We start from the raw sequence: 14,152 nt of genomic DNA, 5'->3' as shown, positions 1-14,152 counted from the left end.
TGATTTCAACACGGAGAGGGGTGGGGTTTATATGAAATTTAAATGAAATTTGGTGTGCGGCTTTTGTGCAAAACCTTTCCCAAAAAGTTTATAAATATATACAGTTTAAATTCAAATGTTAGCTTAAATTAACAAACTTGAATAAACAAAGGAAGTGAGCACTGTTCGGATTTTATTTTTCTTTCAAAATGTTATAAAGTAGGGCCTATAAAATAACTCAATTTGATAGGAAACAGTTCGACATTTAGTGGGGGGGTCCTCAAAATGGCATTACATTAACCAGGTTTCCATCCAACCTTTTAATGTGAGGAAAGTGCATGTCAAATAAAAAAATATCAGGACAGATTTTTATTTAACCTTCATTTCTTATTTACAATGACATCCTACCAGGGAAGAGTGGGTTAACTGCCTTGTTCAGGGGCAGAACAACAGATTTTTACCTTGTCAGCTTGGGGATTCTATTCAGTAACCTTCAGGTTACTGGCCCAACACTCTAACCAATAGGCTACCTGCCACACCCAATGAAAACAGCAGATTTGTCAGTAAACTTTCCAAATGTTTGATAAAACTAAATACCACAGAAAATCCTTTTGTGTCTGTAAAATGAATAATGGGAAATGCTTTTAATGCAAAAATATTGACATAATAACCATCATAGATTTTGAAGTAAACTTGGTGTCATGTTGTGTGGTCTTCCCACTACGACTCGGGGAAAGCATGCAGTTTATTAGGATACGGATTAAATAAGTTATGATGAACTTCACAGGGCGGTGAAAGCTTGATGCTCCTTTCAATACATGTTGAGGGTATTATTCTGGTGACATGATGATCAATGCTTGACTGCCGTTTGACCCAAAACATTTTGGCTATCTCGCACACAGCAAATTGGACAGTGCCGATTTTTCAGTGTAACATTTCTAGTTTAAGATTCAGGCATTAAATTCACTCTGCACAATGTGAAATGAACACTCAGTGGTGTAAAATAACCCCCAGTGTTTGTGTTAATACCCAGACGTATTGTTTTACACTGTGCAGAGTAAAGCAGTACCATCAAAACCACACCCATCATTTTCTCCTGAGTGGTGCAGTGGTCTAAGGCACTGAATCTCAGTGCTAGAGGTGTCACTACAGACCCTGGTTTGATCCCGGGCTGTATCACAACCTGCCGTGATCGGGAGTCGCATAGGGCGGCGTGCAATTGGCCCAGTGTCGTAAGGGTTTGGCCGGGGTAGGCCGTCATTGTAAAATAATAATTGGATCTTTCCTGGTTAAATAAAATGATTTCCCAGCATGCTCTATTGCAGGTGAATATTTTGGTGAGATTTTTTTTAAATATCTGTGGTTTTGCATGTACATTGATTGATTGATTAATATTATGCTAAACAAAGATAAATAAATACAAATCTAAACTAATCCAATCAGTTAAATATATGTATTGCCCCCATTATTGAAATGGTTGTTCCACTTTAAGTGTTTTTTACTTGATTAAGTTTCTAACCCTGACAGTCATTCTGAATGCAGTTTGTGTGTAAATAAACGTACTGTTTGATATCTTAACTCGGTCTGGATTCCAATAATGTCACTTTGCAAGTCAGCATGATGTGACCTGTAAACTAGTGATGGAGAACTAAGGATTTCTCAAGGCTTTAACCAAATTGTGCTGAAGAATGGTTTATTGCTGGTAGCTTCATTATCTGTTCACAATTCACATTAGTGACATCTGCTGTTCAGCAATAAATAACACCGTGTGATTATCTCCCAAGCCCTTACAGGAGTTGTAGCGATGAGACAAGATAGTAGCTACTAAAAAAACAATTGGATACCATGAAATTGGGGAGAAAAAGGGGTAAGAAAAAAAATAAAAATAAAAAAACAAGTTATTTTTACGTGCTGTATTTACACACAGACAAGTCAATATGATGGCAAACACAAATCTGATGGGAAAATTTTCATATGGTTTTCATGCAGATTTTTGAATATTCACATGAAAATCTGTCATCAATGTGATGGAAACCTAATTATAGACCCCCTAAAGACTTCTGGCGAGTGCTCTAGTCCAGTGTCATTTTGATTATGTCTGCACATCATGGTTTACCAGCAGCCCCAAACATCTAAAGAAAAGCTATAGACCAGTCAACCATTTTAAGCAGCTAGGCCGGCTATCTGTGGAAAAAAAGAGTAGTGTTAATTCAACTTGGTCTGGTCCACAGAATTATCACGGACTCAGCCCCCAGGTACCTAACCAACAATTTTTTATTTGTTAGAGATGTCCAGCAGCATAATAGAGACTCCAATATTCATTGTTTGAAATAAAATAACAATTTATACCTGCGCTGTTGAGTGGAACAAACTACCACAGCAACTCAAAACAATACCAACCCTAACCACTTTTTAAAAGAATATCAAACGCTGTCTAACGTGTGAACAGTAGAACCTGTTTTTGTCTGTATCTCTGTAATGTGTCTGTATCTCTGTAATGTGTCTGTATCTCTGTAATGTGTCTGTATGTCTGTATCTCTGTAATGTGTCTGTATCTCTGTAATGTGTCTGTATCTCTGTAATGTGTCTGTATCTCTGTATCTCTGTAATGTGTCTGTATGTCTGTATCTCTGTAATGTGTCTGTATCTCTGTAATGTGTCTGTATCTCTGTAATGTGTCTGTATGTCTGTATCTCTGTAATGTGTCTGTATCTCTGTAATGTGTCTGTATCTCTGTAATGTGTCTGTATGTCTGTATCTCTGTAATGTGTCTGTATCTCTGTAATGTGTCTGTATCTCTGTAATGTGTCTGTATCTCTGTAATGTGTCTGTTTCTCTGTAATGTGTCTGTATCTCTGTAATGTGTCTGTATCTCTGTAATGTGTATGTATCTCTGTAATGTGTCTGTATCTCTGTAATGTGTCTGTATGTCTGTATCTCTGTAATGTGTCTGTATCTCTGTAATGTGTCTGTATCTCTGTAATGTGTCTGTATGTCTGTATCTCTGTAATGTGTCTGTATCTCTGTAATGTGTCTGTATCTCTGTAATGTGTCTGTATGTCTGTATCTCTGTAATGTGTCTGTATCTCTGTAATGTGTCTGTATCTCTGTAATGTGTCTGTATCTCTGTAATGTGTCTGTATCTCTGTAATGTGTCTGTATGTCTGTATCTCTGTAATGTGTCTGTATCTCTGTAATGTGTCTGCATCTCTGTAATGTGTCTGTATGTCTGTATCTCTGTAATGTGTCTGTATCTCTGTAATGTGTCTGTATCTCTGTAATGTGTCTGTATCTCTGTAATGTGTCCGTATCTCTGTAATGTGTCTGTATCTCTGTAATGTGTCTGTATCTCTGTAATTGTATACAGTTGGATGTTTACATACACTTAGGTTGGAGTCATTAAAACTTGTTTTTCAACCACTCCACAAATGTCTTGTTAACAAACTATAGTTTTGACAAGTCGGTTAGGACATCTACTTCGTCCATGACACAAGTCATTTTTCCAACAATTGTTTACAGACAGATTATTTCACTTATAATTCACGGTATCACAATTCCAGTGGGTCAGAAATTTACATACACTGTTGACTGTGCCTATAAACAGCTTGGAAAATTCCAGAACATTATGTCATGGCTTTAGAAGCTTCTGATAGGCTATTTGACACTATTTGAGTCTATTGGAGGTGTACCTGTGGATGTATTTCAAGGCCTACCTCCAAACTCTGTGTCTCTTTGCTTGACATCATGGGAAAATCAAAATAAATCAGCCAAGACCTCAGAAAAAAATTGTAGACCTCCACAAGTCTGGTTCATCCTTGGGAGCAATTTCCAAGCGCCTGAAGGTACCACGTTAATCTGTACAAACAATAGTACTCAAGCATAAACACCATGGGACCACGCAGCCACCATACCGCTCAGGAAGGAGACGCATTATGTCTCCAAGAGATGAATGTACTTTGGTGCGAAAGGTGCAAATCAATCCCAGAACAACAGCAAAGGACCTTGTGAAAATGCTGGAGGAAACGGGTACAAAAGTATCTATATCCACAGTAAAACGAGTCCTATATCGACATAACCTGAAAGGCCGCTCAGCAAGGAGAATCCACTGCTCCAAAACCGCCATAAAAAAAGCCAGACTACAGTTTGCAACTGCACATGGGGACAAAGATCATACTTTTTGGAGAAATGTCCTCTGGTCTGATGAAACAAAAATAGAACTGTTTGGCCATTATGACCATTGTTATGTTTAGAGGAAAAAGGGGGAGGCTTGCAAGCCAAAGAACACCATCCCAACCGTGAAGCACGGGGTGGCAGCATCATGTTGTATGGGTGCTTTGCTGCAGGAGGGACTAGTGCACTTCACAAAATAGATGTCATCATGTGGAAGGAAAATTATGTGGATATATTGAAGTAACATGTCAAGACATCAGTCAGGAAGTTAAAGCATGGTCGCAAATGGGTTTTCCAGGTGGACAATGACCCCAAGCATACTTCCAAAGTTGTGGCAAAATGGCTTAAGGTTAACAAAGTAATGGTACTGGAGTGGCCATCACAAAGCCTTGACCTCAATCCCATAGAAAATTTGTGGGCAGAACTGAAAAAGCATGTGCAGGCAAGGAGGCCTACAAACCTGACTCAGTTACACCAGCTCTGTCAGGAGGAATGGGCCAAAATTCAGCCAACTTATTGTGGGAAGCTTGTGGAAGGCTAACAGAAACGTTTGACCCAAGTTAAACAACTTAAAGGAAATGCTAACAAATACTAATTGAGTGTATGTAAACTTCTGACCCACTGGGAATGTGATGATAGAAATAAAAGCCAAAATAAATCATTCTCTCTACAAATATTCTGACATTTCACATTCTTAAAATAAAGTGGTGATCCTAACTGACCTAAGACAGGGAATTTTTACTAGGATTAAATGCAAGGAATTGTGAAAAACTGAGTTAAAAATGTATTTGGCCAGGGTGTATGCAAACTTTCGACTTCAACTGTATGTATTTATATATAAAAAAAATAAGTCCTCGACTTTATTGTGCATTCCCGATCACTTTTAAAAATCATTGCACTGTGTGTATATACAATCTGTATTTTTTGGGGGATGACAAATAAAATCAATCAATCAATCCAAACTGTGCAGCGGCCATTTGATGAATGGAAAGAGAACGAAACACCAAAAAGTTTAATGACATTTAGAGATTGCCAAGCCTTAATACTGGGTAGGCATACAAGGTGGAAAGGGATGTATTTTCTGTTAGTCGAGATTGACATTGTCTATTTATTGTGGTGTTGAAAACGCAAACCGTGATATTGAAGCGCCCAAAGTAGGTATGCGTTGTTTATTGGTAGTGTTGTACATTGGCCCAGAAACCTGTCGGTGGATTTTTTTTTGCATATATTTTATACAATTATAAATACAGGTACGTCATCAAAATGTTGAAAATCAGATTTCCCCTTCGCTGATCATTGTCTGCAGCCGGCTCTGATCGTAGTGTAGGTGTAATGTAACAGGCAGGGAGAGTGAGCTCGTCAACCGTGGTGCTCGGCAAACACTCAATACTCTGGCCCGTAGCCCTGAGTGGCATCGACTGTGCCACAAATGTTTGCTGAAGTGACAAAGTCCATATCTATGTTTATAAACACAGGGTTGCTACAGTTATTGTTATCTGTGATTGTAAACATTATTTTGGAGTTAACTCTATGAGGGGGAGGGCAACAACAAAACAATTGTAGAAGGAAGGGTCTTCCTCCCCCTACACATATTACACATGACACAGCTTAGTATTCTATTTCTTTATATTTATGACAAAAATCTAATGGATTATTGGAACAATCCTAATTTAATTGGCTTACAGTGACTTCTCCCCCAGCCTGGCCTCTGCATGTTGTGACCCTGAAGTCAAAGAGCCGTTGGGGTCTCCTCCATCTCCTCCGACCTAATTGGGAATGATTAAACATAATTATTGCCCAGATCTGTCCGATATCCCCGGAGTCCCGGAGGCTTACAAACAAACACAAACAGTTGTGGAGACAGTCTACAATATCCAGAGACAGCAGAGTCGCCGCCTACCTCTGACGCGATCATGGACAGATTCATCAAAGCAACCCCATCGGAAATGTATTTTCCCACGAGGAAAGCTGCGCCTGTGAACAAGGGTATCACTGAGTAGTCAGTGAGCAGTGCACCGTAGTTTAGGCCTCGTCCATAACTGTTTTTGTATGTTTTGTTAATTAAAAGTGTATAATTGTACTTCCCTAGGACATGTATGTAAACATGTTCTACTTTTTTTTCTTGTGTGGGCCTAAATTTATTCTCCAATTGGACCTCATTTGACCTCCATTCAGATTGAGAAAATAACAACTTTATTTTACATCAGTTGTGGCAAGTCTGATAAGACAAAGAAGCGAATGTATTGCAGTAACATTCACACATGACAAATGCTATAACGAACATGTCTATCTAACCTACGGGCAAACAATAATTGACACACTCTACAGGCCTAAGTACAATCAGGCCTTCATTCATACCATTAAGGTTCGCATGGTACAGACAGTGTATATGTCACTGTTTGGAGCCTATAAGACTACAGATATAGGATCTTACTTAATTTGAGCACGTTTGGTACAACCGGAAAATAATCCTGCAGCAACAGATAATGTGAATTATTATGAGGTTTATAATTAATGGACAATCTTGGAAGGGTTGATGGGTTGACATTGTTCGTAAGGGAAAAGGAAGTCTGAAATCTCAATGTTTTTTTAAACCACAAATACACTCCAAGTTTTACATATCCTGCATTGCAGGAAAGCTCTCATGCAAATTAAGGTGCTACATCTGTAATAGCTATAGGAGGGGTGCTGTCATTATGGCTGTCAAGCATGCAAAGGACCATAAACACAACTGACCCTATTGTGCTTTGGGCAGGACTAGGCCTGGAAATCATGTAGGTTACAAAGACTCGTTTTCATTATGAGTAATGCTATGTGCACAAATCACATTCAAAGGCTCGTTCTTTACTATTAGAAAAGGCGGAGAGACCGGTATGTCTTCAGAAAGAGATCATTATGTTCATAATGGGGGGAGCAAAGAGAGGGAGGGAGGGAGGGAGAGAGGGAGACAGGGAGAGAGGGGGGGAGGGGAGATCAACAGCAGCAGATAGAGGGTTGTGTATACACAAGAAGCAAATTAAACAGGAGATGTTGGCTCGATAAGGAAATTAAGGAAAAGGGTGCAACTCAAATAAACTGAGACTGATACATTTCAGCCCTGATAGAAGAGACCACTCACAGAGTCAGAGAGAGAGAGAGAGAGAGAGAGAGAGAGAGAGAGAGAGAGAGAAGTTTCTGTGAAACCAGGTCGGGTCATTGCATGAAAACAGTTGGAAACAACAGAACCATTCCTTGGAAATCAACATCAGAATTGAACCCTGAATTCGTAGAGGAATCTGGACCCATCTGATTCTGATCCGATACAATTGGTGCGCATTCTATCCGTTCAAGGGACAATTTTGCTCTACATTCCTAAGTAGAAGCAGAAGAGCATTCTTTTTTTGGAAGCAAATGACACCTAAAGCAAGTTCTGGATTGTGGGAATAATATTGGGAAAGGTGGTTTGCGGATCATGGAGCAGTCATGTGGTTTTGGCCTGCATTCAGTGGTCACAGGGTGACAAGAGAGGAGACAACAGGATTAGTATGGAGATATTGTTATAGAGGGAAATCTGAGTGTTGTGATTGAATCTCTTCTCTCAAAGACATGCAGGATGAATGGATGAGAAGAAAAGAGAGGATAGGAGGTGTTCATTTACTGCTTTTTCCTGCGTATTCAGAAAAGGAAGAACACTCGTATTAACTGTTTTTTTTTCAACTGCTGTTTTTTTTTTCTTTCAAAAAGTGTGTCTAAAACAACAACAAAAAACACATTTTCTGAAGAATATGTTTAAAAACTGCAAATAAACCAAAACCATTAGGTTATAGCTGAAAACCTCAATTCCGGATAGCACAAAACCAAGGCAATCCTGAAAGGACCAATGACACAATCCTATCAAATCAAGGACATGCCCTTAACTTCAGGCCTCGACAAATCCTGGGTTTCCTTCCTAAAGTCTGCACCTCGTCTCCGCCTCAACACCTTGGACTTCTCCGACCTGTGGGATGAGGAGGACCTGGGATTGGACAGCGCCGAGGAAGACGGTGGCACCTTGATCAACCAAACCTCAGCATGTCTCCAAACACCACCTCCTCCTCCTCCCATGCCGCCCTCAGCTCCTCCCCCTCCCCTGTCTACAGGATATGCCTCTTCCATGGAGAAACCCTCAGGTTGTCGTACCTTAAAGCTCCACTGGAGGGAGCTCCACAGCCTGCCCCCCCTGCCCAGGGTTAGCCGCTTTGGGCCCCAGACCATCTGGGCTGGTCTGGAGCCGGTGCACCTGGACACCAACCGGCTGGAGTACCTGTTTGAGACCAAGGGAAATGGCTCCATCTGCAGCGTGCTGACAGGAAGGCAGGTAAGAGTTGAAATCAGAGCTCTCTTGAGTGCTCTGCAATCCAATTTCTTGGTGCTCTGGCTAATTATATAAGGCTAATTTTGTAAGGTATTCTGCCTAATGTTGGTGTACTTTGAGAGGAACAAAGTGTACAGCACTAACAGTGGAATCAACTGGGACTGGTGCAGACAACTACAAACCCTTCAGCTCTCAAGGACAGGGTTGGTGATCACTGTGTATGACTGGACTCTACCATCTCCCTTTCTCTCCCCCCACCCCTCTCTTCCAGAAGCTGCCGTCTGTCTCAGTTCTGGGGGTGAAACGGAGTAACATCATCACAATTGCCCTCAGTAGCCTCCCTCCTCCCCGCCTGCTGCCTCCTGCCATTTATACCATGGACTGTAGTGTTCTGGACAGAGAGGACGTACAGGTACAGTCTCCACTACAGACAACTATCATGACTCACTGTATAGTTTGACTGCATATATAGTGACCATTCACTGATAACTCATAAACCACTGCAAAGCCAACATTGAAAATACAATGAGGCAAATAGTATTATGTTGCATGTCACCTTCCTCACTGCATCTTATACTAGTAGGAGGACTAACTTATACTCCACTTACTGCCAACTCATCTCTACCACACTACATCAGCCTGTACCTTACTACAGGCATACCTTCTCCACAGACTTTCACACCCATCTAAATCCCTTCTCTCTTTCTCTCTCCATCCAGCGTCTCCAGTCCCTGGTCCCCAGTGAAGAGGAGCTGTCTCTGATCAGGAAGGCCCAGGCCGAGTCCCCCCACTCGCCTCTGGCTCCAGCTGAGCTCTGTCTCCTAACCCTGGGGCAGATCACTTACCTGAGCCCCAGGCTTCAGCTCTGGGCTTTCGCTCTGGACTATGACACCCTAGAAAGAGTAGGTGGTGTCTGAGTGTCATAAAATGGAAGGCATAATGAGTGATTAGAGGAGGTGGAGGATGGATGGAGAATGGATAAGGGGCTGTCACCTTGTGGCATTTTGGTTTATTGCGGAGAAGTTGTAGAGGTTTTAAACTTTGAAGTGTGATGCAGGGTGGCATTCATTAGGCAACAAACTGAAGAAAACGGATTGAAACACAGAGGGACTACTTGAACTTCCAATAAGCGTCCAATAACTGTGAATGTGTTGCTTACCTGTTGCTGTATGTTATTTATATAACCAGGAAATTGCAGAGCCTCTCTTCCACCTGAAGCTTGCCATGGAACAGCTGGCAGCCAATCAGACCTTTAGATGCATCTTGGCCACTGTGCTAGCCATTGGTAACTTCCTCAATGGATGCAAGGTGAACAACATACCACCATCAACTCCTTTGCATTAGTTTCGTTTCTCTTTTTTCACTGTTGTTGTTGCAGTGATCTATTGCGCTTCCCAAACTCGGTGCACTTGTATTTTTTTTACAATACACAGCTGATTCAAATGATCAAAGCTTGATGATTAGTTGATTATTTGAATCAGCTGTGTAGTGCTAGGGAAAAAAACAAAACGTGCACCCCTTGAGGTCCCCAGGACCAAGTTTGGGAAACCCTGGTCCAAATCCTAGCAACCTAACTTTCATTCTAACCTCTCTCTCTCCCCGCTTTCTCTTTGTCTCTCTCTCCCCATCTCTCTGTCTCTCTCCCTCTCTCTCTCCCCCTCCCCTCCCTGTCTCTCTCTTTCTCTCTCTCCTCCCTGTCTCTCTCTCTCTCTCTCTCTCTCTCTCCCTCCCTCCCTCCCTCCCTCCCTCTCGCTCTCCCTCTCTCTCTCTCTCTCTTTAGGCCGGTGGTTTTGAGTTGAGTTACCTGGGGAAGTTGTCTCAGGTCAGAGATACACACTCCCGTCAGCCTCTCCTGTACCATATGTGTGTTCTGCTCCTGCAGCTCTACCCACAGTCCTCAGACCTCTACTCTGATATCACCTCTGTCACCCGCACCAGCAAGGTGTGTGTGTGTGTGTGTGTGTGTGTGTGTGTGTGTGTGTGTGTGTGTGTGTGTGTGTGTGTGTGTGTGTGTGTGTGTGTGTGTGTGTGTGTGTGTGTGTGTGTGTGTGTGTGTGTGTGTGTGTGCGTGCGTGCGTGCGTGTGTTTGCGTGCGTGCGTGTGTGCATGTGCGACCACTCTGCTCTCAACCCTCCCCTGTCTCTCTCCCAGTGTGACTACACCCAGGTCCAGTCCAGCCTCTCACAGCTGGAGGCCCTTTGCAAATCCTCATGGGACCAGCTGCGTCTGCTAGAACGGGAGGATGAGAAGAAGAGAGGAGGACGGGACAGAGGAGGGGAGCGGGAAGGCACCCTGCGACAGAGGTTACCTACGTTCCTGAAGGAATGTGAGGACAGGCTGAAGGTACTGAGAGCTGTCCATCGGAGGGTTATCAACAGGTGATGTCTGAATATTGTAACTTGTGTAAGAGTGTAACTTTACTTACATGACCTAATACAATACTTTACATTAAGGTACGCTTAAAATTATGTATAAATGGCTTATAAGTAGTTTATAAAGTTGATTTGATTAGTTTAGAGATTCATAAATCTGGAATAAACAGCTATGACACTAGAAATGGGTGATTGTTGTTGTTTCTCTCTCTCTTTCCCTCTCTATCTCTCTCTCTCTATCTCTCTATATATATCTCTCTGCCTCGCTCTCTTCTTCTCTCTCACACACTCTATTCCTCTCTCTATCTCCCTCTCTCTCTCCCTCACTTCTCTCTCTCTCTTTCTTTGTTCTCTTTCTCTGTACTCTCTCTCTCGCTCTATCTTTCTGCAGGTTTCACTCATTCCTTTTGTTTCTGGGTTACTCTCGTACGATGGTGAGAGAGACGAATGCGGAGGACTTCTGTAAGACCGTCAGTGACTTCTCCCTGGAATACAGAGCCACCCGTCTCTCCATCCTGCAACAAAGGGAGAGAGAGAGGGGGCGAGAGAAAGGAGGAGAGAGTCCCAGCTCACCTGCACCTAACCACAAACACCACTACCATCCCCACCACCACCAGACACCTTCTCAGGTAGAGACTGATGGGAGAGAGAGGGAGAGAAGTGACAGTGTTACAAAAAAACAGGAGTGTATTCAATAGGAACCAAATAGAAGCAAACAGCCGAAACGGGGGAGGACTATCCTGAACTTAATCTGCGATAGGCGAAACAAAGCCACTGGCCACCCCAGGCACATTGTTAATGTTTTTGTTTCAAAATTAGCATCCAGCAAAGTGGTAGAAAAAAACATCCTAGTACATACTCTGCTGTTCTATTGCACATGCAGTGACGTCCAAGGGGAAAAAATGGGTTTGTTGTCTGAAGTAACGTCTTTGTCGTTGTTTTTACTAACTCAGTGGCCTTGTGGTAAGAGTGTCTGCCCTGTGATTGCAAGGTCGTGAGTTCAATCCCCAGCTGAGTTATACCAAAGAATGGAAAAATGGGAGCTGATGCATCTCTGTTTAGCGCTCAGCATTAAGGAGTTAGATTGGGAATAATGCCTTGTGACAGACTACACTTCTGTCCAGAGGGTGTACTTGTACATCAAGATGCCTCATGCTACAGAAACAGGCTCATGAGTTAGGCATGTGCAAAGCTACTTAGACATAGTTAAATTGCAAATGGATGTGGTGGATTCCTGATTTAAATGGAACTACACATGTCAATAATAAGTAGCTGAATAATATGTGTGTTGTGAATTTTTCATTTTCATAACTGTGTGTTGTTTAATTTGTCAGGAGAGCTTGGAGCAGTGCAAACTAGAGGAGGTATTGAAGACCCCAGAATCTGACTTTCAGTTAGATTCCACCCTTCCACGCCACCGCAGTAAGAAGACTGATATCAGAGGTACACACACACACACACACACACACACACACACACACACACACACACACACACACACACTCACCTTACCTATTTCTTGGTGTTTCAGGTCGACTCTCCCGGAAGCTAAAGTGGTGACATATGGAGTGAAGTGTGTCGTCTGTCCTGCGTTTCTGTCTACATCTGTTTGTAGAATCATGCATTGTTATTGCTACACAGGTGACTATAGTCACTGTAAATGCATACTGTTTAGCACACCATAGTCCCTGCATGTTGTATGCTACAATGCAATAAAATATTCTGTCATGCACTTCAACAAGCACATAGGCCTACTTATTCTCATACACAAACACAATCTTATCCACAGTCAGACTAACACAGCAGCATTGAAAATAAACACGTGTAAATATATGTAGATATGAAAACTATTTTTGACAAATGTTTCACATTTCTATACATGTATGTGAAACATAAAAAAATTGCCAAACATGGATTTTCTGTGTGTTAGTGACATCAATAATGTCACTATGTTTTTGTTGTCAGAAAATGCATTTAAGACATTCAACATACATTTTTCTGCCAACACATGAAATTCACTGAAGAGGATGGTCCTCCCCTTCCTCCTCTGAGGAATCTCCACTGATCCACACTAAACAAAAATATAAACGCAACATTGGTATTGGTCCCGTGTTTCATGAAGTGAAATAAAAGATCTCACAAATGTTCCATACGCACAAAAAGCGTATTTCTCTCCAATTTTGTGCACATATTTGTTAACATCCCTGTTAGTGAGCATTTCTACTTTACCAATATAATCAAATCAAATCAAATGTATTTATATCGCCCTTCGTACATCAGCTGATATCTCAAAGTGCTGTACAGAAACCCAGCCTAAAACCCCAAACAGCAAGCAATGCAGGTGTAGAAGCACGGAGGCTAGGAAAAACTCCCTAGAAAGGCCAAAACCTAGGAAGAAACCTAGAGAGGAACCAGGCTATGTGGGGTGGCCAGTCCTCTTCTGGCTGTGCCGGGTGGAGATTATAACAGAACATGGCCAAGATGTTCAAATGTTCATAAATGACCAGCATGGCCGAATAATAATAAGGCAGAACAGTTGAAACTGGAGCAGCAGCACGGCCAGGTGGACTGGGGACAGCAAGGAGTCATCATGTCAGGTAGTCCAGGGGCATGGTCCTAGGGCTCAGGTCCTCCGAGAGAGAGAAAGAAAGAGAGAAGGAGAGAATTAGAGAACGCACACTTAGATTCACACAGGACACCGAATAGGACAGGAGAAGTACTCCAGATATAACAAACTGACCCTAGCCCCCTGACACATAAACTACTGCAGCATAAATACTGGAGGCTGAGACAGGAGGCGTCAGGAGACAATCAGGAGATAATCCATCCACCTGACAGGTGTGGTATATCAACAACCTTATTAAACGGCATGATCATTACACAGGTGCACCTTGCGCTGGGGACAATAAAAAGGCCACTCTAAAATGTGCAGTTTTGTCACACAACACAATGCCACAGATGTCTCAAGTCTTGAGGGAGCGTGCAACTGGCATGCTGACTGCAGGAATGACCACCAGAGCAATTGCCAGAGAATTGAATGTTCATTTATCTACCATAAGCCCCCTCCAACGTCGTTTTCGAGAAGTTGGCAGTACGTCCCACCGGCCTCACAACCGCAGACCACATGTAACCACGCCAGCCCAGGATCTACATCCGCCTTCTTCACTAGCGGGATCATCTGAGACCAGTCAACCGGACAGCTGATGAAACTGAGTATTTATTTTTGTAAAAAAGCACTTTTGTGAGGAATAACTCATTCTGATTGGCTGGGCCTAGATCCCCAGCGGGTGGGCCTGGC

At 42.4% G+C, this 14,152-nt stretch overlaps 1 protein-coding gene across 1 annotated transcript; it reads left to right on the top strand.

The window, feature by feature from the left end:
- Window positions 1-7,282: 7,282 nt before the first annotated feature.
- si:ch211-63p21.2 (FH1/FH2 domain-containing protein 1) lies at window positions 7,283-12,592 on the top strand. The gene is made up of 9 exons (XM_036989185.1): window positions 7,283-8,485; window positions 8,754-8,894; window positions 9,202-9,384; window positions 9,671-9,790; window positions 10,263-10,424; window positions 10,634-10,860; window positions 11,246-11,483; window positions 12,189-12,297; window positions 12,386-12,592. Exons 1-9 carry the CDS (start codon window positions 8,009-8,011, stop codon window positions 12,412-12,414), a joined length of 1,686 nt encoding a protein of 561 aa, XP_036845080.1. The 5' UTR covers window positions 7,283-8,008; the 3' UTR covers window positions 12,415-12,592.
- Window positions 12,593-14,152: the final 1,560 nt, after the last annotated feature.

Source organism: Oncorhynchus mykiss, chromosome 9 (assembly GCF_013265735.2).
Source record: "Oncorhynchus mykiss isolate Arlee chromosome 9, USDA_OmykA_1.1, whole genome shotgun sequence".
Lineage (NCBI taxonomy): Eukaryota > Metazoa > Chordata > Actinopteri > Salmoniformes > Salmonidae > Oncorhynchus > Oncorhynchus mykiss.
The sequence above is the reverse complement of the archived record's forward strand: the minus strand, read 5'-3'. Positions and strand labels throughout refer to the sequence as shown.

Coding starts and splice junctions, on each gene's coding strand:
- si:ch211-63p21.2 (XM_036989185.1), top strand. CDS start 8,009: ATGACACAATCCTATCAAATCAAGGACATGCCCTTAACTTCAGGCCTC. Junction 9,791..10,262: donor ACTTCCTCAATGGATGCAAG/GTGAACAACATA, acceptor CTCTCTCTTTAG/GCCGGTGGTTTTGAGTTGAG. Junction 11,484..12,188: donor ACCACCAGACACCTTCTCAG/GTAGAGACTGAT, acceptor TTAATTTGTCAG/GAGAGCTTGGAGCAGTGCAA.